The sequence below is a fragment of the Pundamilia nyererei genome, unplaced genomic scaffold (assembly GCF_000239375.1).
Source record: "Pundamilia nyererei isolate P.nyererei 1_Seehausen unplaced genomic scaffold, PunNye1.0 scaffold00003, whole genome shotgun sequence".
Lineage (NCBI taxonomy): Eukaryota > Metazoa > Chordata > Actinopteri > Cichliformes > Cichlidae > Pundamilia > Pundamilia nyererei.
Genome location: NW_005187404.1, coordinates 700644 through 727393, shown reverse-complemented (window position 1 = coordinate 727393; position 26750 = coordinate 700644). Strand labels below are relative to the sequence as shown.

Genomic DNA, 26750 nt, shown 5'->3' with positions numbered 1-26750 from the left:
CTGCATGCCCTGTGGAGGTGTGCTAAATAGTTATCATACAAAAGAACTGCGTAGATGATACTATATTTATTTATTTATATTTAATTAAATATATATAAATTAAAGGATTTTTAAATGTTATACCTACGTTTTAAGCTAAACTGGCTTCGTTTTTTTTCGTACATATTCGAGGTCCAATAAAAAATATAGAGAGCAAATAAACCGACTATTACTGTGATGAACTAAATGAAATGCCAGGCAGAGGTAAGACGACTGTTAAGGATATTATCTCAAATTTTCGAGTTACTGACTTCAGTCTAAATTTCAACGACTTTTTTAATTTTATTGTTATTATATTTTATTTTTTCAGAAGAAACAAGCTTCCACATTTCATTGTAGCCATTTGGCTATGTCACTGAGGGCTAAAGCCAAGTGTTAGCAATGGCATTAATGAAGGTTTCTCCCTATTTAGGTAGAAAACCTTAATTAATGGGCAAATTATTTCACATCGCACAAGGTGCACTGGATGAAAAAGCTACACTGACGGGCGTCACAGAGTGAAGCTGGTGTCTGTCATGCAGACATAGCTGATTCGCCTTACCTTTCTGACATGTCCCAAGAGCCTTGTGATGAATTTTCCCGGCCTTCTTTAGCACATTGCGGACGGCTCGCTGTAGCCCTGCAGCCCCGTGGCTGTTACCCATGGAGCCCGCCGTGTTTGTTAGGATTCACCCAGCGAGAGTTGACCGTCCTGCTGGCCGGCTGTGGCTCTGCAGAGAGAGACTGACAGCAGTGTGGGCCCAGAGCCGGAGCTGCCAAGGGCGCTGCTCAGGCTTATCACTCAGGACAGGTAGAAATTAGAGCAGAGTGCGCGTGAGGGCCGCACCACGCGCTCGTGAAGCTGTTATTCAAAGTTCAAATGGGTTGTGACAGCTAGTATAACGAAGGCTTTTCAAAAGTGACAAAATCACAAATGAGCCTGCTGAAACGCAAGTTTTTGTCAGAAAAATGTGACCTAGTGATCTCTAGTTCTTTCTTTCTTTCGTCTTTTTTTGCCACACAGCCTCCTCCTCTCGTTTTCTCGAGCAAATGCCTGCCCAAGCAATACCTCGACATATAACTATTTACAAAGTGTGTCAACTCTAAGGCAGTTTACATATGTGTGTAAATTACTGTTAATGTTCACTCGGTATTGTAAACCTTTTGGAAGGCTGACCATGCATTGCATTTTGTGAGTTAAATTGTAGCCACAAACATGATTATCCCTCCTGCTGCTGGCACACATCAGTGGAATAAATCTATAAAGCCAGACCAAACAATAAAACGGAAATTCTTAAAAACAAATTACTGCAAATATTTAACCAGCAGCTGTCCAAATAGACAGCAGCTAGAGAAAAGTCTTTGTATTTTCTTGTAGTTTCTGTACACTATGGGGCAGAAGAGGTAAGAGAGGAGCACACAATGAAGGTATATGGAGCAGATATCATCGCTGCTCGTCTAAGACGTTTAGATTAAGAATACCTTCTTAAACCTTATTGTTTCTCCATAGTTTAGCTTATTGAGTTTAACATTTAATAGTGAATCTCACTTCTCACAGTTAAGTGAACACTAGGAACTGCACAGCAGTGTGGAAATGAGTCCTTGTAACTTTGCATAGAGCTTTGGCTTATTGTTAGCTGATTTAGTGCTTCCGATGGACAGACTCATTATATGATAATCTTCCTTAATAACTTTAGGAAAGCCAACTTCATTTTGTGTGGCAAACGTAACAAAAGATGTGCACATAAATGTTACATATAAACAAAAGGAAAATATTTTTTAATCAGGATTCTTTTATTCTATTTAAGATATATTAAAATACCGACAGTTTCCTGAGTACCTGGTGGTGGTCAGAGGGCCCGGTGGCGCCAGTGTCCGGCAGCCTCGCCTCTGTCAGTGCCCCCCAGGGTGGCTGTGGCTACAATGTAGCTGCCATCACCAGTGCGTGAATGGGTGGATGACTGGATATGTAAAGCGCTTTGGGGTCCTTAGGGACTAGTAAAGCGCTATATAAATACAGGCCATTTACCATAGTGATCATGACCAGCAGCATGACCAGAGCACAGGTCTCACTCCCTTCACCAGCTACATGATCTGCGTGCATGTGTGTTCAGGAGGGTTATGCAGGCTTGAAATAATTCCAAGATGCCTTTGCTGGAAAATGACTGGCTAAACTCCAAAGGCTTCAATAGCTAAAGCATTGCGTGTTTATCATTCACTCACTCGTTTCTTAAAAGACACAGCTGGAGCTGGTTTGGCGCATTAGTGGTTATGCAGCTTTAGAATTAGGGAAAGGCCTGTTGTTTACAATCTGCATAAGCTGTCGTGTCCTTGAATTAAAAGTGCGTTTAACTTTTGGTAACACTTTATAACACCGCCCACGATGAAAGTCGTAATTCCCCAGCACCTAAATCAGATTTCAACATTTTTAATATAATGTAGTTATATTTACATGCAAGTACTTAAAGTCAGGGACATTCGAATAAGGGGCTAAGAAATCATGTTTTTGCTGGAAACAAATAAACAATTATACTGTAAGTAAATTTAAGCACTGCATAATTTCCTGGTAATTTAGTGGAAATTAAAATACATATGTACATTGCACATTTTGGGGTGTGGGCTGTATCATGGAGTGGCTTAACCTGCTTAACTATTATTACAGGAGAGGAGACACACATTATACTCCAAGTAATTTTATTACACCTTGAGTAAAAATGGACAATTGAATAATAGAGAAATCAATTATGCACATCAATTTAATAAATATCAAATAAGAATATATAGACTAAGCCACTCCAAGGTAACAAGGGGAAACTGTTTGTTTTTCCACAAAATTACCAAGAAAATAGACAGTACTTAAAATTATTGATGCAGTCCTTAAAATGACTCCTTAAATTTACTTACAGTATTATTATTTAAACCTTTAAAAAAAAGCATGTTAATATATTTACATTTCATTTTAAAATTAAAATGGACTAAAATTCCATTTAATTACAGGGAAATTACACCCTTAGTTGCATGATGTATTATAAAGTGGTACCTACCTTTAAAAATACAAGACAGCAAACAACCTCTACACACAAAGAAAGTGGTAAATTTTAATGGGAACACATTCATGTTTTTATTGAATAAAATACTCAATACAGCTGGTGTTACTGTTTCTCCCTGTATGTACATCCAAAGCAGTGCAGCAGATCTTGTTCAGCGCACCTGCATGCTCCAGTCACTCTCTAAAGCAAGCGCTTTAGCAAGCTTTAAGACGCCCAGCTGGGTCTTAATCAACCACTCTGATGTGATAAGGCATATTAGTTCATTAGCAGTGTAGCCATGTGCCTACAGTGTAAAAATGTCTCAATACTGTCTGGAACAGATATATTACTAAGATTTATCATATAAGGACAAAGTGTTTGCACATGTTTATTCTGCAATAAATATTGAGCATATATATGTATATAGAACACAATGTCAAATGTACAGGGATGTAAGTTAAAGTAAATGTTTCCAAAGAGGAAGGGTTTTGTGCATTTTGTGGGCATGAGTGTGAGTGAGTATTAAGCTGCTGAACTTAAAAGGGTTGTGCACGAATTACATCCCAGGTGTACTTCCAGCTCACATACATACAAACCCTACTTTACTAGAGAATATTTACAGCTTCCTCTTTCTGCACGTCTCTATCCAGGAATTTAAAGCTCCCAGTATCAAAACACAGCCACGTAACGTGTCAAATGTCATGTTTCAATATATAATATATCATATAATATTCAGCTTATAGATCAATTTTTTTTCCCATAAAGAGTATAAAACACAGCTGAAGATGGTGACACAAGATAGGTAGCATTTATGACGTCAGGATCTGATTGGCTGAGACTGTGTGACCTCATGTCACAGTTACATGGAGTCAAAGTCATGGTCGTTGGGATCGATGATCTCAGGAGTCATGACTCTGCCCATGAAGAGGATGGACCCTGGAGGAAGACAAAAACAAAAACGTATCCCTTATATGTACCAGCTTACTTAAAATATGTATTTTGTAGGTGATGCATAGACGCACAAACCACAGATTACTCGTATTTTCCACACAGAGATTCACGCACCTGTTCTCCTGTTTCTGATAATGAAGAAGAATGGGTGATCAGCCATGACCTGTGGGTACAGGACCAGAGTCCTGGTCAGGGCAATCATTCCTAAGACACGGGGAAATAAAAAAAAAAAACATCAACATTTATACACAACAAAATGCCATGCATTTAGTCATGTGTGGACTAAAACACAAAAATATACCTGAACCAACAGCTCCCTCTGCCCCCTCCTCTGTCACCTCCAGGTAGGCCTTCTGCACTGCTTTCCCAATGTACAGATCCTCAACATCTGGATAATGTAGACAGAAAAAACACAGCACATCGCCTTTTCTTTATAAGATGTATGCATATCTATGCTGAGGTCTAGAATATATCCTGTTACTGACTGAATCAGGATTGCAAGCCAAACATATGGGTCACATCAAGTCACAAGCATTGGTTAGAAACTATTCTTTAGCCAATGATTGCTTTTTAACACTGCCCCCAGTTATCTACCAGCCTGTCTGAACAGAGCGTGTCCTCTGAGTAGATATTTGGCTGAGGAAGTGTTAGCAAGTGCAAGATGTGCCCGAATTCAGTACTGCCTACTCTGTTTCACTATACATCACCAACTCCACCTGATAAGAACAAGCGGTCTTGAGCTAGATTGATAATCCTGAGGGAAACTGACATTATAAAGTTGTTTCAAATAATAAGTAGTTATCAGTTTAGCTGAATATTACTTATGTGTCCACGTTATTTACCCTGACATATTTATGTCCCTATTTCTTTGCCTCTGTGGATCTACCTGTCTCACTCTGTGCATCTATTTTTAACAGATGACGTGACAGCTCTGACCTGCCCACTCAGTGCCAGTTACCTTGGTTACCTTGGAAAGTACTGAAGGCTATTTCACTGCTCCCCAGAAGAACAAGTATTAAATGTTACATACTGAAGCGTTTTAGAAGTTTATGCGCTTCATTTTTATGCCTCACCTGTCATGGCAGAGAGATCAGCATTGTTGGTGAAGATGTTCTTTATTCCCAGTTCCTGCAGAGTGTCCTTCAGATCGATCTTCTGCTCCACCTTAAACCTGAACAGGTGAGGTTTGACTTAGAGTTGAGTTTGGGATTCAAAAAGGGGACTATATAATGTAAATGGTCTAAAGGCGCAAAGGTGCCAGATGAAGCTAGCGAAACATACCACAACATAAGTGAGAGGTGGTGAGTGGACTTGCACATATATAAAAGTCTCACCTCGGTAGGTAGACTTCCACCTTCTGTCGTTTGACATTGTTAGCCCACTCCTCCAGCAGCGGCGCTTTAATGATGGGCTCCAGGGAGGCCAGAGGTACTTCCTGCCGAGGAAGAACGATCATCATGGACATGTCCTCTCCTTCGTAGGGCATTTCCAACACCTGGTACACACCGCCGGCCTCCTGTGAGCCGTCACTGAATTCGCCTGATAGGGAGGAAACATACAAATCTGTGGGTATTGATGGATATATGCGAAAGCTTGCACGCTCATATTGTATGTGCTGGTGGCCCCCTGTAATGGGTTTGTGAAGTTCACTGAGGAGGAACATTTACAAATGGAAGCACGCTGAGGCGCAATGATTGGCTGTATTGATTACAGAGTGCGTGTGGTCATTTCCCCCAATGCTTTAATTAAAAACCACTGACGCTTAACTTCAAAGGCTTTGCTTACACTTTGTGTGAAAATGGATTACATCCATTGTATACTGTATGTAGTCGCCTAGTACTAACAGCACCCTGTTGAAAGCCCAAGAAAAATTCAGTTATGCAGTGAAAGTGAGTGTGTTTGACTATGTCTTTCAGTTAAATGCCCCCCCCCCGCACAAATATGATCATGACTTTCTGCAGGTGGAAATTAAACCAAGTAAGCCTGTAAAGTATAGCGGTAAAAAACAAAAGTGAAACAAAAACACCTCAGTTTATATCAATAAAGATGTGTAGCTGCATAGCAGAGACCACCCTCACTAACTTCTAATACACACCCAGTCATTTTGTTTTATAAGCCTGAAATATGACAGAAATTGGCTTCGGGGGTAATTCCTAGTAGGCTTTTAAGGGGTAAAGAGGTCAATCTGAACATGCTGCTTAGATTTTGGAGTATAAGATAAAGTCTATGAAGAATTTGATCCCATTCTTTGCACACAAATCTTCTTTTGAAGCTGCTTTAAAGGGGAAAATTACAACAAAAAGACTGAACACCCTTCATTAAGTTAGCATTCTTGCTGTTAGGGAAGCAGCCACGCAGCAGATAATGTGGCCTCCCGAAACATTTTACTTAACCAATATGATTTCGTTTCATAATGCACAATCACACTCTGTGGATCGTGCTGCAGAAAGCAACCATTTCCCTAAGGACCTGTCCTTGTTTTGCAGCTCTCAAATACGCCATATCCACACCCATTCACACATGCACAAATTTCCTTGATCCTGTGTATGTGAGCATGTGTGAATGTAGGTGTGCGCGAGCATCCTCGCTGCAGTCGTACACAGACGGGACCAAAATAACTGAAATGCACCAGCGTTTGCAGCAGAGCCATAAGACTGTGATGCGACTGTTTTTGGCAGTACGGCACATTAAGAAGGATGCGGAAGAAACAGACGAGAGTCAGTCACATGTAACAGCACAGCAGACAAACTGCAGGGTTCTGTGCAGTATTGCATCTCCCAGCAAAACAGAAATTTACCGTGTATAGTACATCTAAGCTCTGGAACTTAAAGACAGCATAGATCCAGAAAATAAACCAATGGCACCTACGTCGATTTAGTTACATAATAACTAAACTGTAACATCACAACTTGGTTACAAAAAAATTACTACTGCATTGTGCAAAACAGTGTGCATGTTGCAACGTAATGACAAAGACTTAATAACAGAAGTCAAAAAGTCTAATCAGATTTCTGCAGATCATTACATTTAAGCAAAAAAAAAAAAAAAGAATATAAAAGTTTGGGTTACTTTAATGGTATTAGAACTAGACACAGATAAAACATCCTCCAGTGGCTAACAGAAAAGAAAAAAGGACATATGCTGAACAAAAAAAAAGAAAAAAAAGAAATCAACACACTTAAAAAGAAAACAAAGCAAAAGCCTCCCTTTATTTGTACCTTCAAAACTAATATAGTAGCGCACAGCTTAGCACAGACTGTGACAATTAAGTGCTGATATTTCTGACACGAAAAGCTTTCAAAACCTCCACTAAGTTGAAAAGACGTACCAGCGGTGTCTGTGCGAGTGAACAGAATTTTAACAGAGCAGAAAACAGGAGCCTATTTCAGGGAATAACACTCGACATGACATATGAATATTTTACAACAAAGATTAACATTTTACATAACCTCAGGAAATATGAGCTGAAAATCAAGGCCTGCGGAGAAAATGCCACGAGTACAAATCTAAAACTGCAAACACACACACATACACTGTTCTTTCCTACCATAGTAGAAGTCTCCCTGCTGGTACATCATGAGTGTCTGGACTTCAGAGCCGTCATCTCTGCTGAAGGAAAAGGTCCTGGTGTTCTCCGGCCTGAACTGGTTTTTCCAGGAGCCTCTGAAATAAACTGCGTTCACCAGGGTCAGACGGGTCACGCTGCTGAAGTCATCGGCTGAGAGCAGAGCCCGGATTTTACCTGGAGGGAGCGATTTGTACGCTTTGTTTAAAACACCTTGGTTTCCATTAGCGCTAAGATAGCCCCCTACTGAGGTGGTTTTTAGCATGTGGATGCAATTACACAAAAACCAAGGTGTTGCAACTGCTTTGACAATGTACCATGTCAGCAGCTCATAATCGGATTGTTGTTGTCTGAAGAAGAAGGTGCACGCATACACCATGCTCTTGGTTAGCAACGTGCATGGAGGCTACTACCATTGCTGTATGTTTAAATCCATTACTCCAGACTCCTAAACATCAGGCAGATTTTAACAGAGGATAGCTGTATATCTATCAGTATGCATTCATTCAGTCTCTTTAACAGCATCCCCACTTTTTCCCTCTCTCTGTAACTTACTGTCGGTGTGATTCTCCACCCATTTGTTGATCTGCTCAGCCACGGCAGATGATTCGCTGAAGTCAACCGTTTCCACGTCAGCTCGGAAGTACTTCTTCATCAAATGCAGAAACTCTGGGTTAAAGGTGACATCTTCCTGCAAAAACAGGCTGTTGGCAAATCGGATCACATAGTGGCTGTCATCATCCAACAGGGCCGCTGTCAGGTTCTGGAGCAAGGAGAACTCGACACCTGGAGAACAAAAGGACAGACACACGTTCTTACTTTAGACATTATTTAAAAGCTTTGAGCATCACATGTGCTGTTATACAAGATCATTTGAAAAAATACATATTCTAAAAATCCAAGATTTTTTAAAATTTGTCCGACCCACAGAGGGCAGTTTTCCTCTTTGCACCAGTCCATCTTAAAAACGCTGCATCACAGAGAAAATGGAGGCATTTTTAAAATCTTTTTACCAACAACGGTTCCTGTGAGTTACACTACAAAACCTTATTTATTTTAAATGCGATGTCTGAAGGTCCACAGATCATAGCCTATCAATATCACTTCATCTCTTGTGTCCAGGTCCTCTGAATCTTTTAATTCTATCATGTACTATAACGAATAAAACCCCCAAATTATTTTATCTTATTTTGACAAATTTTCTCCTTAAATTATTGATCCAATCTTTCCGGTGAACCTCTCCCCATCCCCCACCCAGGGGAGGCTATGACTCAGGCGGTGGAGCGGGTCGTCTACTATTTGGAAGGTCAGTGGTTTGATCCATGCCTTCTCCAGCAACGCGATAGATTAGCGACCTTTCCAGGGTGTACCCCGCCTCTCGCCCTATGGCAGGTGGGACAGGCTCCAGCCTTCCCCTGTGACCCTGAATTGGATAAGCGGAAGAAAATGGATGGATGGACGGGAAGACACTGAACCCAGAGTTGCCTCCGATCCATCCATCAGAGTGTAAATGAATGTTAGGTTCAAAGAACGCATAAATGGTTGACTGAGGCTTGTAGTAAGAGCTTTGAGTGGTAACATAGAGTAAAAAAACAACTTCAGCTTATAAATAATATTCTATTCTATAATATATTATTTTTGTACCATAGCAATAGATATACAATACAATATATAACTGTTTCAATCGTTCATGTGTATAAAGGTGTATAAGAGAAGGAGAGCCCCTGAATCCTACTCTTCTTGTGTAAAGAAATTCATTTGCATTTGTTGTGTCAAAGACTCATCTCCACTCACTTACTCCTGAGTGGAGTAAGTGAGTGGCGTGTGTGAACTGCTGCTTATAAACACGTTTCACCTGGCAGCAGATGGCTGAATCCGACAGCCTGTCGTATCTCCTCTAGTGAAGCCCCCCTGGCTCCCAGCTCCACCATGCCCAGGGCCACGGCCACGCTCAGCGGGGAGAAAATGATGTTGTCTTGACTCCCTGCTGCCTGCAGCCTTTGGTACAGTCTGACCGAGAACTCTGATGTAGTGTCCTCTGGAATGTCAGCCGCACGGCAACCGTAGCCCGGCAACAGGATGGAGAGGAGGAGGAGCGGGGACAAAACGTCCAGGATCAACATCGCAGCACAGACCACAGAGAGCTGAGTGAAAGAGGGCGGGTATGCAGTGGATTGAAAGAAAGAAAGATGAGAAATTTATTATGAAGATTGAGAGAACGGTGGGATAAGAGGAGCAAGGTAGAAGGAAAAAAGAAGAAGAGAGGCAATTAAGTTGAACAATATGTTTGAAATATAGATGGAGAGAGCCAAAGATATATGGAAGGTTGGAAAAAAGGAGGATGCAGACATATAGATAAGAGAAAATTATTAGGAATAAGAGATGTAGTCAAAAGTAGAGTTTAGATGGGACAGAGAGGCAAAGGTAGAGACAACAACACGCAGGAGAGATAATGTGATAAAGCAAAAAAGATTATTGAGCGGGGGAGATGAAGGACAAGAGGATTTTGGAAGAGACAGACAGAGATGAAAGACACAGTAGAGATGTAGGATGATGAATAGGACGAGAGAGAGTTAGAAAACATCTGTCAATCAACCAGTCTGCCCATTTTAATTTTACAGGGGAATAAAAAAAAAAACAAAACATGTATACAAATACTCACTGTACCAAATTCCCTCCTCCTTAAATCACAGTAAAGTACTGTCAGCTAGACATCGCATGCACTGTAATCTACAAAAACACTTCCTTACTCTAGAAAAATGTTTTATACTATGATGTTACTGTAACATTCAGTGTAACAGTCAGAGCTGAGGTGCTACAGGAAGTTTATACCTGCTTCTAAATTAAATCGACCAAAAGCGCTATAAGAGGCAGTAGGACTCTTGCAAAGGTAATGTATCATTATCCTAAGATGTACAGTAGATATCATGATGTTCAGTGTTACATGGTAGCAGAAGTAATCCGAGAAATGGAAAAATACTGTTAAAATGTATGAAAAAGAACGAAAGAGGCCATGACACATACAGTACATGTGTGAAGCTGACTACAGCGAGTACTGCTATTCAGAGCACATCCGCTAAATGAACTTCTAAATATTTCATGGCCATTCTTATCATCTTGACTAAAATCAGCTTCTTTCCTTTAAAACAGCTCTGTGCGTTTTGAAGGTTTCTGATGTGAACGGGCAATTTTCTTTCCGTTTGTGGAGAGTAAGTGACTTGGAAAAAGGCCTTTACCTTCCCCCCATCCTCCATCCTTCCCCTTATCTTGCCATGCCAACAGTTCTGGCCCTCTTTTCCCCTCTTGCTCTTATCCATATTTAATCCTGTCCTCACCACTCCTTTCCTCTCTCACTCTCTCTTTACATCCCCAGATTGATGGGGAGTATGCGCACACACACACACACACACACACACACACACACACACTAACTGTGGCGCTCTTGTTGCCAAGCAACATTGTTTTTTGCTGGCCAAACAGAAAAAAAAATCGAGTGATCATTTCCATAAACATGGAGGAAGTTATCAAGTGCAGGGCGCGTGAGATAGAGAGCATTTGTTTTGCTGTTTGTCTCTCTGTTGTGCTGTTACTATTATAGGTTGTATAAAGGGTTCAATTAGCAGCCCGGCTGGAATCTGCTGGCTGCACGTGCGAGATGGCAGGTGTTGGTGGTGACAATGTACCTGAGTGTCAACAGCATAAACAATGGGCAGCAGCCAGAAAATTAGTGCCCCACTCTGCTGCGTCCTGTTCTTTCCTCTGCTCTGCTCTGGCATGTGGCAAACAATCTACCTTCCTGAAATGAACCGGTCCAGCCCTGCTACACTGTTATATGCACTTTACTGTATCTGCTGCATGCTTCATGTACCACTGTCCTCCACTGTGATCCAACAGCTACCTGATCACAGTGGATCAACATGTTCCTGTAATACGATTTCTTTTACTCACAATCTGACGGTAAAAACAGCTCACAGAGGGGGGAAAAGGAAAAAAGAGTAACTTTTCTTTGGTTTAGAAAAATAAAAAGAACACAAGCGTTCTTTTAAAAGATTTAAACCATCAAAAGAAGAAAGAGGCAGAGAAGAGAGTGAGTTTCACAGAAAAGGAAAATCAGAGAGTACTGAAAGACTTAAATAATGGAAATAAATGAACAAAAATCGCTAGCCTCAACCTTCAAGTAACACCCCAGATTAAACCAGTACAGTTGAACGTGCCTGCTTATATTTTACACCGTACTGTTGCTCTCATTCCTGTTGCAAATTGCACACCACCACATGTCACTTCCTTCTCAGGTGACACTTCTCAGGTGACAGTCGAGAACTTGTCTTGTACTCTGGCATTGCAGGGACCATGAAGCCTGGTGGATTTGCATCCATCAGTCTGAGCAAATGGAAATTTATTTGACTTTCCAATTTTCCTTCACACGCAGTCACCTCCAGAATCCCTTGTCACTTACACTTTGCTCTCCATGTAACCAAGTAATACACTCAGAGGAGACTTTATTAGGTACACCTGTTCAGCCAATCACATGGCAGCAACTCAATGCATTTAGGCATGCAGACACAATATTAATTGGTTAGGTGTTTGCAGTTTTAGTATACAATCTGATTGCCTTGATCATATTTAAAATATCACAGTTGCCAGCTGAGAGTCAATGAATTAACCATTAGCTGACCCTAAAAAGACACTGCTGATTGCCTGTGTAACCAAAGCCTAATACAGCTCATTATAGTGTCCCAACGCTCCCAAACCTATTAAAAACCCATCAACGAGCCACACAATCATATCCAGTAACATGCTGCTTCACTAAAGTCAACATGGACACTGTTGTTTACTTATTTTGTCTCAATACCACACGCACTGTCACCCTAGAGCAAGAAACACACATTAGTCCACAGCTGAAAATAGTCCCCAGCCGATTCACAATTTACTCCTATTTAAGCAACCTTTGCCCAGCGGGTTTGAAGAATGTGACTTTTTGCTTTTTGTTTTACATTTTCAGTTAAAACGAATGTGCTCCAGGCAGACAGGCTGTTGGTTTGTGTGCTTTCATTGGATTTGGTGACAGTGACTCTACCATTATCCTTTAATGTTTTCATTCATTATGGTCAACAAATGCAGAGTGAAAACACCAAAATGTGAAAAGAAATAAATGCATTAAACTAGCTGTATATAAACGGTGGGTACGGCCTTGAACATCAACTTCAAATAGACTTAAAAAAAAAAAGATTAAATGACTCCTTGAAGGCTCGACGCTGATGTATTTTGTTAATTACACCATTCGTTACATGCACACCTGTTCTCAGATATCATGCTGTAAGTCTGACACTACAGAGAGCAGAGAAGTCCAGAGAAAGTATAAGGGGCCGAGGGAAAGGAGGGGGCGGCTGGCACAGATGTAAATGGAGATAATGTTCCTGACCTTCTGAGCTGTGGGAGCTGAACTTTCCTCAGACAGTCAGCCTTGTTTTCTGTAAGGAAAGATCCAGCCATGCAGTAAAGTCGGGGAAAGCAGTGTAGAGTGCAATTGTGCGCGCACCTCATTGTGTGTGTGTCTGCATACAAGTGTGCATGTGTGAGTGGATAATAACACCATGGGTGGCTGGCTTTTTACTTGTAACATCGACACCATTCTGACCTTTTTCGGCTGAGGATCCCACACTCTTCCATTTTAACCACTGACGACTATGAGACCAACTTCGGCGCTGATCTTCTCAAGTGGGTCTCCCAGCATGCCACCCAGGTAATCCAGGAAAGACAACACCCAGCTACACATAATGTCGTCTCGTGACTGAAAGAACCTAATATGTCAGAAAATCCTTTATGGTTTAAGTTGCAAGACTTTAATCCTGATAACTGAATGAATTCTGTGCAATTAAACTCGGTGGCCTTTAAAGGCAGCCTTTAATCTCTCAGTGTAATCCTAATTCTCAGACAAAACAGATCGGCAGTTGACATTTCCACAATTAAAACATGACGTCACCCAAAAATCACAGCACGTAGGTTAATCCTTACTGCCATTTAAACCCAACACCTTGAGGCGGCACGCTTCGGAGACCGGAGGAATTTATTAAACATGAACATCCTCATTCACTGTTCAAATCCACACACACGTTTCCACATGCAATTCCAAGACAAGGTTTCTACGGCAACTACAAGTAATGGACATTTTTCATTTTGCCAGGAGACAAGTCCTCAGATTTTTTTTCCTCTACCCTCTCTTTCTCCTTCTGTTTAGGCAGATATACATTTTATGAATCTGTTCAGCAATTTCGGTCTTCACTAACCTCGTCTCTTTGCAAGAACTCTGCGCACCAGTTACAGTTCTGTCACGTAAAACTGTTTGGTACAAACACACACACACACGCACGCACGCACGCACTGACTGCAGCTGGTTATTTTGCAAAAACAAGGAAAACTTCTGCTGTTTTTCTCCACTTTTCCCTGGAAACAAGGAGCTGCAGCAAAGTCCTCCAACTGTGCCTCCTGCTTAGGCACGCTTCAAATCTCAGCACTCTACTTCACTTTGGCTCCAAGTACACTCCAAGCTGCTGAAGCTTTGACAAGTTCTGTGAAAATGCTAACAACCCGTTTCATCAAGGCCTGTTCCTTGGGGGGGGACTGCACAGAATGATGTCTATGATCATCTGCGGCCCAGAAAAACCTTGAATGTCTGCAACGGATGATCTGTTTAAACTGGCAGGGGCGATCTGGTGTGATTTGGGGCGATTGTGGCTCAAGAGTTGGGAGTTCGCCTTGTAATCCGAAGGTTGCCGGTTCGAGCCCCGGCTTGGACAGTCTCGGTCGTTGTGTCCTTGGGCGAGACACTTCACCCGTTGCCTACTGGTGGTGGTCAGAGGGCCCGGTGGCGCCAGTGTCCGGCAGCCTCTGTCAGTGCGCCCCAGTGTGGCTGTGGCTACAATGTAGCTTGCCATCACCAGTGTGTGAATGTGTGTATGAATGGGTGGATGACTGGTTGTGTAAAGCACTTTGGGGTCCTTAGGGACTAGTAAAAGCGCTATACAAATACAGGCCATTTACCATTTCACCATGAATATGTTTAGCTTATAAAGGCCTTTGCAGTATGGAGATAATGGCGTCTGATTATCATTCATGAATTTAAACTTTTCCCTAGAGGTGCCATAGAAGCTGCAGTTTACATGGATTTGAATTAAGCCAGATGCCAAAAGAAGCATGCATGCCCGCATTAAAAACAATTACACTTCCATAGAACGGGCATCATCAATCTTAAACCGCTCGTGTCTCTGTGAGCGTCTATTTTGCCAGCTTAATGAGTACCTGTTGCTCAACCGCTCATGTGAAGAATCCAAAGGACAAGGAAATATTTACATAGGGAGGGCTGCAATAAAGCCCACTGCTGGTGGAGCCCATTGCAGTCAAAGAGCACTAAACTCCTGTGGTGAGGGAAGAGACTTCCATTACAGCGCACAATAAATTTCATCCAATTCATCAATCAAACTGTCTGGTCTGCTCACGCCCCCTGCTCCCATCTAACCAAGCAGCTAAATGGCTGTAAAGATGTTATCTAAAGAAGCCCTTTCAGGGACCCAACCCTTCAAACCACAATCATCTTTCTTGCAAAAGTACATGCTCACCTCTGTTTACTTAAAATGAATGCAGCAGAAAATGTTAAAGCACTCACAAAAGAATAATGTGCAATGGATGAAACAAAACAGCAAAAATTTTATATGATGGGAGTTATTTAATATTCAAAGGAATGATAACACAAAAAGCTGCTACAATTTAATGACTCCAACTTCTTTTATCACCAGGTGGTATACATTAGTGGCAACATGATGCTAAAATGGGGTAAAGTAAAAGACAGTGACACGAACCAAATCACAAAAATCCCAGCTAACGTGCACAAAATTTTAAATTAGTTAGGATTTAGCTCAAATGAACAGGAACACTAAAATCCAAATAGCAGCTCGGTTCTATTCTGTGCAATTCTTTCGTTTAGCTTTTGAAAGGGAGTGAAAAAAAAAATCATCTTCTCTCCAACAACTTTGGGATTAACTCGTTTATAGCTTTTAATTTGGAAAGGAGCCATTTTAATGAATTAAGTTTTCTCAATCACATGAAATTGTAATCGAGTGTGAAATGTGTTACAGATCGTTATTCTTTCTGTAACTAAGAAGTGAACAGAAGATTTGTGCTGTATTACACAGGGATACAGAGGAGAGGAAAACTCTGTTTCCACAGGCTCAGGACTGATTACCTAAATCTGTCTGCTGCTTTTATAGCATTATTATTAGTGAAGGATGGGTTATGTATGATTGAGAGTGCAAGCCACAATGATGACACAGCAGTCTGTGCTGTAGCAACACCTTATTAGTCACTGTTATTTAGTAACTGTTAAACAAAGCTGATTGCACCTACTTATGCTTAAGTTTGGTTAAGCACCACTCTAATTCTGGCCCTGCAGTTCACAACCATTCCCGTGGTACTTTTGTTTGCCATGTGATTGAATGTAGCCTGTGCATGGCTAATGTCAGAACATTAGCTTATCCAGTGCCTTGTTAGTAATGACACACTGTGCTATTGAAGCTGCCTGGAGTCCCAAGATGCTCACTGCACACTCCACAGAGGGCAAACAGAGGTTAACAACTCTTTATTAATCCCTGCTAACAGAGACATCCAGAGGGAGAAGCACATACACAGACACACACTCACAGAGAGGTACAAGGACCGTTTTTTGGTAGAAAATTAGCAAAAGAGGAGAAGACACAAATAAAAACAGACAGACAAACATGTTTGTGGCAGGAGGTGTACTGAGGAGCTGCATGGAGGTAGCTTAGCAGCATTGACTCTGAGCCAGTCATATCTCACGGCCCCCTGCACGGCATGGCAAGATGGTTGACTGCTCCCCACGCTCTGTCCTGGCACACCAAACAGTGTCTCTTTTTCTTTGTCCATATCAGGACACACACACACACACACACACACACACACACACACACACCCACACCCACCCCCCTCTGGTGCTGTGGGAGCACATTTAGAAGGTTTGAGTTGTAATTGGATCGGCCTTTATTTGGGGTCAGCGGTAAAAGTGAAAAGACTGGAGGCTTTTTGAAATGGTCTACAGCATAGGAAAGGTCACTATCAACTAGTCCTGTGGGGGAAGCGTACACATACAGTCACGTTCGTAAGTGTTTGGACAACGACACGATTTTTGTGCAGCTTTGGGACTGTGCATTGCTACAGTGTATTTTAAATAAAACGTTCAGGATGTAAGTGAAGGTCAGACTTTCAACAAAAATACTCTATTAGCTGTTTGTGGATTACAGCCGTTCTTATCCACCGTCGCCGATTTTCAGGGAGTCCAAAGTAAATTGGACAATTTCCTGACAAGCAGTTTCATTGTTAGGTGAGGCGTGCTCCCTCATTATTTTATTACAAATTAAGAAAATGAGAAATCTAGAGTTGATTCGATAGCATTTGGCAGCTTTTCAGTGGAATATTAAATATCATAAACAATGAATGCACTGAGCAGCTCAGCAGCATTAAAAGGTCTGAAAGACCACAGAAGACAACTATGATGACAGATTTATTTCTATGGTTAGGTTAAGCATCTTCACAACATCTAACCAAGTCAAGAACATTCTTGAAGAGGTCGGACTGTCACTGTCAAAGTCTACAATCAAGAGACTCCTTCAAGAATGTAAATACAGAGTTTACAACAACCTGCAAACCTCTGGTTACACTGAAGAACAAGAGGGCCAGACTGGACTTTACCAGAAAATATCTGAAAGAGCCTACACAGCTCTGGAGATTATTCTTTGGACAGATGAAACCGAGATGAACTTGTACCAGAATGATGAGAAGAGAATGGTATGGAGAAGGAAGGAAATGCATATTATCTGTCAAACAACGCGATGTTATGACATGGGTCTATATGGCTTCCAGTGGAGCTGGGCAGCTATTGTTTATTGATGAGGTGACGCTATACTCTCTGCTCAGATTCAGCTAAATGCTGCAAAACTGATTGGACAGCGCTTCACAATATAAATTGATAATGGTCCAAAGCAAAAGCAGTCCAGGGTTTTTTTTTTTAAGGCAGTGAAACTGGATATTCTTCAATGGTCAGGTCAGGCACAACAGTGCAGCTTTTAGTTACTGAAGGCGGTACAGGCCTGGCATCTCAAGGGAAACTGAAGCATTTGATGACTACAAGGGATTTTTACAATTATGTTAGTTTGTCTTATTATCATCTTGTAATCTCTGGAAAAAAAAAAAAGTCGAAATTTCAACACATTTAATGCAACTTAAAAAAAAAACTGCTTTGAAAGTCTGCACTTTAATCCCATATTGATGGCTTGATTTACAAAACAAGGCAAAACTACAAAAAACATGTGTCGTTGTCCAAATACTTACAGACCTAGCAGTGCCCGTATATCTGGGGTGGTAACAGAGATAAGAAAAAAAGAGACAAGGCAGGTGATCCTCAATAAAAAGCTGTGACGAGGCTGCCGAGAGGCAGAGTGATAATGAAGGTTTCGAAACTGTTAGCTTGCAGGTGTAAACATTTAGGGAATAAATTAAACTGATTTTGAGTTAAAGTCTTCTGACTACAGATGTAAAAAAAAAAAAAAAGAAAGAAAAGAAGCTGGGCAATGCGAAAATCTTGTTATTTTTTTGTTTTTGTTTTTTCAGAGGAGACACATGATAGCAGGAAATGCACAGGTGCATTCATGACGGCTGCATTCAAGCCAGGTGAGGTCATGCATCCTGTGTCTACACTTAGTACCTGCTGAACAGCTAGTGGTGCAAAAGCAGCAGTCTACTTTGTGAGTAGTATGTGTTTTGCATATAGATTGGGTTATCAAATGACTGTCACCATTTTATTTTCCTCCTCAGATAGATCTTCTACTTGCACTCATCCTCTCTCCTCTACACTTGGCATCACAAATCAATCAACAGATCAGTTCCAGGGTACAAGTGTATAAACACAGGTACGTATTACACTTGTTAAATAAAACAAAATAAAATAATTTTTAAAAAACCCTTTAATTGTATGCAATGCTCACACTTGCAGATAAACACACAATTTTTAAATCGTTTACAAATTTTTAAAAGCATACCTCAGTATTTTAGGTAGCTTTAGGTGTTAAGATCCTCTATGTTTTCAATGCTTTCCAACATGGATGCATTTAATTTGGGATGCCAGCTTTTGGCAGCTTTGCTACCTAAATCTAAGATGAGCTATTTCCGTTGTTTTGACGTCTTCCCCTCACCTGACCGCTTTCTCTTGGAATATTTCTGCTCCCTCATCCTCAGATCTGTCCAAATATAAGCTAAATATCCTGTGTATTTGCTGCCGCTGAGCACACTCGGGACAAACCTGCGGCTTGAAAGCGTATATGCAGGTAGCGTGCTTCGGTTTGTGAGTTTATTTTACGCAGAACAAAAAGGCAGAAGAAAGACCACACAAGTGCACTGCATGCACAGTGTGCTCAGTAACTGTGGGGCGAAGACACGTACTGCAGAACACAGATGTTAAACTTCTTCTTATGGTTCACACGGCAGCACATAGCAAGCTTGGTCCCAGCTTGAGGAAACAGAGTATCTTACTTACTGCTCCTTATTCTCGCAGCCACACGTGTAGCTGACAGATGCACGTCAGCAGTCCTGCACACATATAGATTTGTAAGGTTCTTGTTAGCATTCGCACACACAAGCAATCACAGCTCGGCGTGCTGTGCCGTTCAAACCCAGGCACTTACTTTTCCCTCCTCTCTCATTTTGTTTCGCTAGGACGATTTGAAAGACATTTAATTATTGAAATGCAATTAATGCAGTACTCTGTGGGAAAAGAGAGAACACACACGCACACACACATGTATGCTAGTGCTGAAACCGTAGGCAGGCACAGGGAGGCAAACAGCAGGCTATCAGCGGGGATTAACCAGTGATTCAAATCCATATGGGATTAATACATTGAGATTATGACCTAAAAGGATACTCTGTTTTCCTGTTTCCCTAAATGAGGATTTAGAAAAGTCACTGTTTTAGTGGCAGAGATAAGCAGATGTGAGAGGTGGATTGAGAGAATGAGACATGAGAGAGGAACGCTGAAATATTTATTGCGGACTTTTGCTTTGCTACTCACATAAATGCCACATAGAATAGGTGATATCATGAGAAAAATAACCAAAAAAAAAAAATCATAAATGTTTTAATGCAATCTAATCCTACTGCAATAATTCCATCTTTTACTGCAATGTTTGACCAGATTTTTCTGTCTTTCTTTTGTCCACTGCTATTTAACATAAATAAAACAGACAGTAGGTATACATTTGACTTATCGATGGCCATCAAAGCCATCATGTACACACACATTCATATACAGAGATCTGCATTAAAGGAATAACAAGTGGTGTGTATGTGTGTTACTGTGGGGTAGGGATAAGGCAGGACCAAGCTACTACAATCTGCCTCGTTATTTCACACACATTCACTCAATGCGCCTTTGCCTATATTTCAAGGACAAGAGCCCCAACACATCGACTGAAGCTGATTTCAGTTCAAAAACAAAAAAAACAAACAAACAAACAAACAAAAAAAAAACATACAAGAACTACAACAATTTAACCATGCACCACCGATGAAAATTAAATAGCCCTGGGTAGTGGACACACGGGTAACGGCTTTAATCAGTGTGGGCTTGGGAAAAAATACGTTTGGCTCCAATGTGCGTCTCCACCCGCCCCCCCTATTAAAAGCCCACACATGTTGATTACAGCAATCATAATCCTTTTACACTCGTCCATAAAATGCCCCATTACACCTACTCATTCCTGACAGCTTAATAAACAGAAATTCCAGTGGAAAAACTCAGAAATATCACATTCTTCTGTTATCGTGCAAAAGCTGAGCACTTACGGTTTTCTTATCTCAATATGGTTCACATAAATCAGCACCGGCGTTGTGACTGAACCATAGATATGTATTTATATGTATTATTGCCAGAAACGGTTCTTACCGATAAAGGGCGTACGGTTGGTTGGGATGGAAGGATGAATAAGTGCGGTCTCTCTCTTTGCTGCTCTCCTCCGCAGCTCACTGTTTCTTCGTTTGCCGCAGACCCCGCCCACTCCACGCCGATTGGTCCAATGAGCCTTGATCAAAGAGTTTAGGCGTGAGGTGAAATAGTAACTGTCTCCAGCTTCCTTGTATGTCTGTGAATCCGTAAAGCTTCAAGTTACTCTCATTCCAAACATATTTTTTGACCATTCTGACGACAGCCTCTTGATTATTTTATGAAATAGCAAAGATGTATCACATCTCTCTCTCTCTGTTTTGTTTCTTTGTTTGTAAAAGCTAACCTCCAGCTTAATAATGGTCCTGGAGGTTAGCGGTTAGCACAGTTTCCCTAGCAAACAACGTTCTGCAGTAACGCACAATGCTAATAATTGTTAACAGCCGCATCCTGTCAGTATTAACGTACCTTTAATTAAGCCTGGTATTTCTGCGCAACTGACAATATTTTAGCTTTTTGGCAGCGAACTCTCTTGACCGTCGTGAAAACCGTTAATTTTGTTCTTCTGATAGCTAGCTACCTTATCATTCGTGTCATGTTAATTGTAGACGCGTAGACACAAATCTCAACTGTAGACGCATATACACATTCATATCAATATTATATTATATGTTTTCTTAAACATGGTTAAAATGTGTGCGCTCATACCGCAGATAATATTCGTCTCATACTCGACTTAAGGGTTAAAAATCCATTACCTGTACCTACCTGGGAATTGAAGTCTATTTCGGTGTCCCCGGCAATAACGAAACATTGAGGGCGTCCATAGGAAGAACTACAAACAGCCTGGAGCGACGCCAACGGGCAGCTCCCAACACCGCCCAACCTGGCTCTCGTCTGCACTTTTATTAGACAATAAAACTTCCTGAACGAGACGTAACCCAAAACAAGACGGGAAGATAACTCAACAACACGTCCCCGCCTTCATTCAGCTTTATTTAGTCGCACTTCATAAGGAGGCAACTGGAGTGCTAACAGAACAGATTGAATCACCTGCTCTCGAAGCTGCTGTTCTAACGTTAGTTCGTTACCTATAGACGTGATTTGCTGTTTTCCGGTCAACGGTCCGCCGCTTCTCTCATCACTGGCAACCATCTTTTATCGGGTAAGGCTGGTACCGAAAGTTTGAGCTCTTTGGATTTGTTTTTAATGTAGTTTGGCGTGCCTGCTAACCACCACATAAACTTGTAAAAGACCTGTGTTGGAGCTGAGAAGCAGGGCAACCTCAAATATAGTGACTACTACAGCGAGGTCGGTACCCTTTCAGAAAAGGGCAAAATAAGGGAGTTCAAAACAAACAAAAAAAATTATAATACTTTGATTTATAAATGTCAATAGTGAGTTATGACCGTAACCTTTTCAGAGCAATACGCCTCTCTTTGATCCAAGGGTCATTTCACAGAGAACTCTAAAAAAAACAAACCACCCCGGTGGTTTTAAACTGCCCCAGCTATTCATGCTGCTCTGAACACTTTTTTGTTATTCTCCCCCTTTTTTATTTCCAGGAAGAGCTACATTAGTCTATGCAAATGACTCAGAAGGGGCTGTAATAACCTTTTGTCCTGGCATACACTGAATGATTGGTCTGCATTCCATATATCTGTGCCAAATGCTACCATTACCTCTCTGTCTTGGCCTGCACTAAGATTTGCCACACCTTAGTCATTTATGGTTCAGGGAAGTAACAGAGTCTGCAGTGTTACCTTTTTTGGCACATGTAATTGTATATGACGTATCCCTTATAACTAGAAACCAGTGCAATCCTTCCTGTAACCATGGCTGTTGTAAACACTGATTAAACCTCCGTTTAAAATCCTTATCAGATATAATAATGTCACACTGGACCTGTTTACAGTTTTACTCTCTATGCACGAGAGAGTGCCAAAGGGCAGAACCAAGCATCTGATAAACCTAAGAGCACTCTCAGTTATGGCAGAAAGTCACAGGGTGACGACTTGTCTCGCTCTTGTTTCATTCACCCGTGTGAATAGTGAGCTCGTATAAAAAGGCCTTATTTAATTAGGGATTTGTTGTACGAATGGAGATTGTCACATAGAGCCAATGTAGGTGAGCAAAAACTGGTCCTGTGAATTCCTGTGTCACCAACAGTAAAAGAGACAGAATACAGGCCTGCAAAAGAGGATGTGCTGGATCTTCCTCTTGTTATTATTTATGACTAACCTGGTCTGGGGGGGAAAACAAGCTAAAAACCAATACCAAGGTCGTATATTTATCACACCGCCTTGATTTATTGCGGCAGTCATTTTCAGAAGAGCGTGGTTTTCTGGTACAGGTGTGACTCGTGCCTGTTTTGTCGGCATTGCACCCAGTGGAGCAGTAAAGCACAGTCTTTTAAGTGGTGTGGCTGTTATGGAATGATCATATCTGTGACTGAAAGACTTTCTTGGAAGAAGTAAACATGACATGAGGTTTGATCTTGTTTAATTGCACAAAAATTTATAGAATTAGAGTGCTCCAGTTGAAATTTTGTGGAACCAGTTCTCTACCTCCTCACTACAATAGAGACATGTTTAAACAGGATAAATTTAGCCTGGTTGTAAACATGGATCATTTTATTTATTTGTCTAGTTTTTTTTTGTTTTTTTTTATCCCTTACACAGTTGTTTTTGTCAACTACCATCCATCTTTCCCTGCTTGTTCTCCCATCGTGCTCTTTTCTTCTTTAGATCCTTGTCTGCTCCCATTCTGTCAGTCTTCATGACTGATTGAATGCAGTGAAACCGGCATCAGTGGACGAGTGCACGCACAGGGGTCCATCGATTGGTCAAGGATGACCATGGGAGACATGAAGAATGATGCAGCTGCTGCCTCGCTGGCTCCGATGGCTCTCTACACCGTGATGTTTCCTGTTTTTAAGGAGGTAAAGAATAAAAAAAAAAAAGAGAGTTTGTGACCTTAGAAGAAAATTGGAATGAGACTTTCGGTAAATAGTCAGTTCAAGCAGGGGTTGTATTTAACTGTGGAAAGGCTTTTGTGTGAGGTTGCAGAGTTGATGGTGTAGCCGAATAGAAATACGGAAACGGTAGTGTTAACAAGAACAAGTGGTGGAGAACGAGCGGTAATGAGAAGTGAGCAGGCTGCTACTATTCATGTTGTTCAGCTGATGGTAAATCTGAGTGACTGTCAGTATCTCTGAAGGGTTTTTTTTTATCCATGTGAAGCATCTCTGTGTATCACACCTGCACGATTACAGGTTACACTTTTCCATAGTTTTTTTTTCTTTTCTTTTGTTATCATTAAAGACCCACAAAAGGAGTTGAAAACAGTTTTTAAAATGGGGAATTTATCTGTTTCCCAACAGCCATTTTGTCTTGATATTCACTCACCAGATAATTCATCAGATACACTTTGACACAAAGAATTAAGGCAGTTCTGAAGACATAGATTCAACAAGATCATGGAAGCATCCATAAGGGGAATCTCCCATTCCAGCACCTCCCGAAGGTGTTCTATTTGATTAACTTCTATTTCTTGTGGAGGCCATTCAAGTACAGAGAACTTATGGTCATGTTCAAGTAACATGGTGTGCTATCCTGGTGGAAGTAGCTATCAGAAGATGGGTACACTGTGGTTACAAAGAGATGGACCTGGGCACCAACAATACTCAGGTAGGCTGTAGGCTGTGGGGTTTAAACAATGTTAGTTGGGACATGGAGACAAACTTTTTTTGGTTGTATACCGCAGAACTGGTCTAAAAATGATACATGTCTGTTAAGAGCTTTAATTGTTGCAAGTAAGAAAGGTATAACTACGAAAGGGTCCTTGCAAGATATACCGACCTTGTCATTATGGTGGGAAATTACGCTAGAGATTTATAGGATCAGAATCAGAATACTTTATTGATCCCTGGGGGAAATTATTTTTTGTTACAGTGCTCCATTTTAAACCAACATTAAGACAAGACAGACAGTACACTAACTAAGAATAGTACAATATATACATATATACACATACATACTTCACTCATAAATAAATAGTTGGAAAAGAAACATGTGTAGTTGTAGCAGCAAACAGTGTGTTAAGTGGATGCGTTGTACAGGGAGATGGCCACAGGCAGGAAAGATTTCCTGTGTCGTTCAGTGGTGCTTTTCGGTAATCTCAGTCTCTCACTGAACGTGCTCCTGTGACTGACCAGCATGTCATGGAGTGGGTGGGAGGTGTTATCCAACATTGTCTTTATCTTGGACAGCATCCGCCTCTCCGACACCACCTTGAGGGAGTCCAGCTCCGTCCCCACAACATTACTGGCCTTACGGATCAGTTTATCGAGTCTGTTGGCATCTGCGACCCTCAGCCTGCTCCCCCAGCATGCAACAGCATAGAGGATCGCACTGGCCACAACAGACTCATAGAAAATCCTCAGCATTTTCTGGCAGATGTTGAAGGACCTCAGTCGCCTCAAAAAATAGAGACGACTCTGGCCCTTCCCGTAAAGTGCTGTGGTGTTTTTAGCCCAGTCCAGTTTATTGTCAATGTGAACTCCAAGGTATTTATAGTCCTCCACAATGTCAACATTGACCCCCTGAATTGAAACAGGGGTCAAGTGTTTCCTGGTCTTCCTGAAGTCCACGATCAGTTCCTTGGTCTTTGCCACGTTGAGCTGCAGATGATTCTGCTCACACCACGTGACAAAGGAGTCGACCACAGCCCGGTACTCTGTCTCATCATCCCTGCTGATGCATCCAACCACCGCAGAGTCATCAGAAAACTTCTGAAGATGGCAGGTCTCTGTGCAGTGGCTGAAGTCTGTGGTGTAGAGGGTGAAGAGGAAGGGGGAGAGGACAGTCCCCTGTGGTGCCCCTGTGTTGCTGATCACCTTGTCAGACACACACTGTGGGAGACGTACATATTGTGGTCTTCCTGTCAGGTAATCAACAATCCAGGACACCAGAGAAGCTGGAGGGATGGAGGAGGTAACAGCTTATGTCAGTGACAGAGTGTGTTGGTTCCGTTCGTGTTGGGATAAGTGTGTCCTATATGCCAATACTCATAAGCCGGATCTTCTCCTCAAAGCTTGAAACCACCAACCTAGCTAATTGGTCACTCCCGACTGTTTTTTGTTGTTGTTGTTGTTGTTGTTGTTGTTTTTTGGTTTTTTTTTCTCTTTTTCTTTTTCTTTCATTTTGTTTTTCCCTTGTAAATTGTGTTAATTAATGCCTGTAATCACCTTCGTGAAGTAATAGTTTAGAAATAAAGAATTAAAAAAGACAAAAAAACAATGTTAGTTGGTACCAAGGGTGCTAATATCCACCAGCCTGAACTGTTGATACAGGGGAGGGTGGATCCATGCTTTCATGTTGTTCTGACCCTACCATCCCAATGTGGTAGCAGAAATTGAGACTCATCAAAGCAGGCAACATTTTTTCCCCAATCTGATGTTGACCAGTTTTGTGTGAACTGGAGCCTCAGTTTCCTGTTCTTAGCTGACAGGAGTAGTACCCAGTGTGGTCTTCTGCTGTGTAGCACATCTGCTTCAAGGTTTGTTGTTTTGCTCTTCTGCACACCTTTTAATAAGTGCTTATGAGTTATTGTTGAGTTTCCTTTAGCTCAAAGCAATCTGGTCAGTGTCCTCTGACACAAACAAGGCAGTTTTTGCCCAGAAACTGCCACTCACTGGATATGTCTTATTTCTTTCTTTTTTGGCGTGGGAGCTGGGGAGGGGGGACAATTTTCTGTAAACCTTAGAGATGGTTGTTTGGGAAAATGTCAGTAGATCAGCAGTTTCTGAAATACTTAGACCGCCTTTTCTGGGAACAATTATCATGCTATAGTCAAAGTCTCCTAAATTACCTTTCTTTCCTCATTCTGATGCTCAGTTTGAACTTCAGCAGGTCATCTTGGCCAAGTCTTCATGTCTCAATGCAATGAGTTGCTGTTATGTGATTGGCTGATTGGACACTTGCATTATCGAGCAGTTTAATGAGAGTATCTAATAAAGTGGCTGGTAAGCGTTTAAGGTCGTTTAATGAAGGTTCTGTTTTGTTTAAGGCAAGGTCAGTAACACCTGTATTTACCTGCACCTTTAAGCTAGCTCAAAATTAATGCTGTCCATCCCACGGACTTTTCTCAAATCTCGTGGTGATAGATCCTTCTCTGTGGCAGG

The 26750-nt window shown here is 41.4% G+C and overlaps 2 protein-coding genes and 1 long non-coding RNA gene across 5 annotated transcripts in view; 2 read left to right on the top strand and 1 right to left on the bottom strand.

Annotated features, from left to right (window-relative positions):
• Positions 1–3114: 3114 nt before the first annotated feature.
• Positions 3115–21725, bottom strand: serpini1 (serpin peptidase inhibitor, clade I (neuroserpin), member 1). Of its 3 annotated transcripts, XM_005720545.1 has the most exons (11): positions 21658–21725; positions 21325–21491; positions 20570–20705; positions 9419–9707; positions 8119–8349; positions 7546–7740; positions 5333–5537; positions 5072–5169; positions 4300–4386; positions 4113–4202; positions 3115–3983 (listed from the first exon to the last, which is right to left on the bottom strand). In XM_005720545.1, the coding sequence occupies exons 2-11, from the start codon at positions 21378–21380 to the stop codon at positions 3907–3909; spliced, it is 1464 nt and encodes a 487-aa protein (XP_005720602.1). In that variant the 5' UTR covers positions 21381–21491; positions 21658–21725; the 3' UTR covers positions 3115–3906. The 3 variants fall into 3 exon arrangements, with proteins under 3 accessions (XP_005720602.1, XP_013766669.1, XP_013766670.1); XM_013911215.1 differs by lacking the exons at positions 21325–21491; positions 21658–21725 and adding an exon at positions 21275–21312 and having other exon boundaries at positions 9419–9601; positions 20570–20765; XM_013911216.1 differs by lacking the exons at positions 9419–9707; positions 21325–21491; positions 21658–21725 and adding an exon at positions 21275–21312 and having other exon boundaries at positions 20570–20765.
• On the top strand, positions 21667–23512 carry LOC102202813 (uncharacterized). Its single transcript, XR_311398.1, has 2 exons — positions 21667–21731; positions 23314–23512. It is a non-coding gene; the product is annotated as an uncharacterized LOC102202813 (long non-coding RNA).
• A 655-nt stretch (positions 23513–24167) lies between these two features.
• LOC102202031 (programmed cell death protein 10) overlaps positions 24168–26750 on the top strand; it is a 7461-nt gene continuing 4878 nt past the window's right edge. The window contains exon 1 of the mRNA XM_005720922.1: positions 24168–24255. Coding sequence (XP_005720979.1) covers positions 24168–24255 — 88 coding nt within the window. The remainder of the gene's footprint in view (positions 24256–26750) is intronic.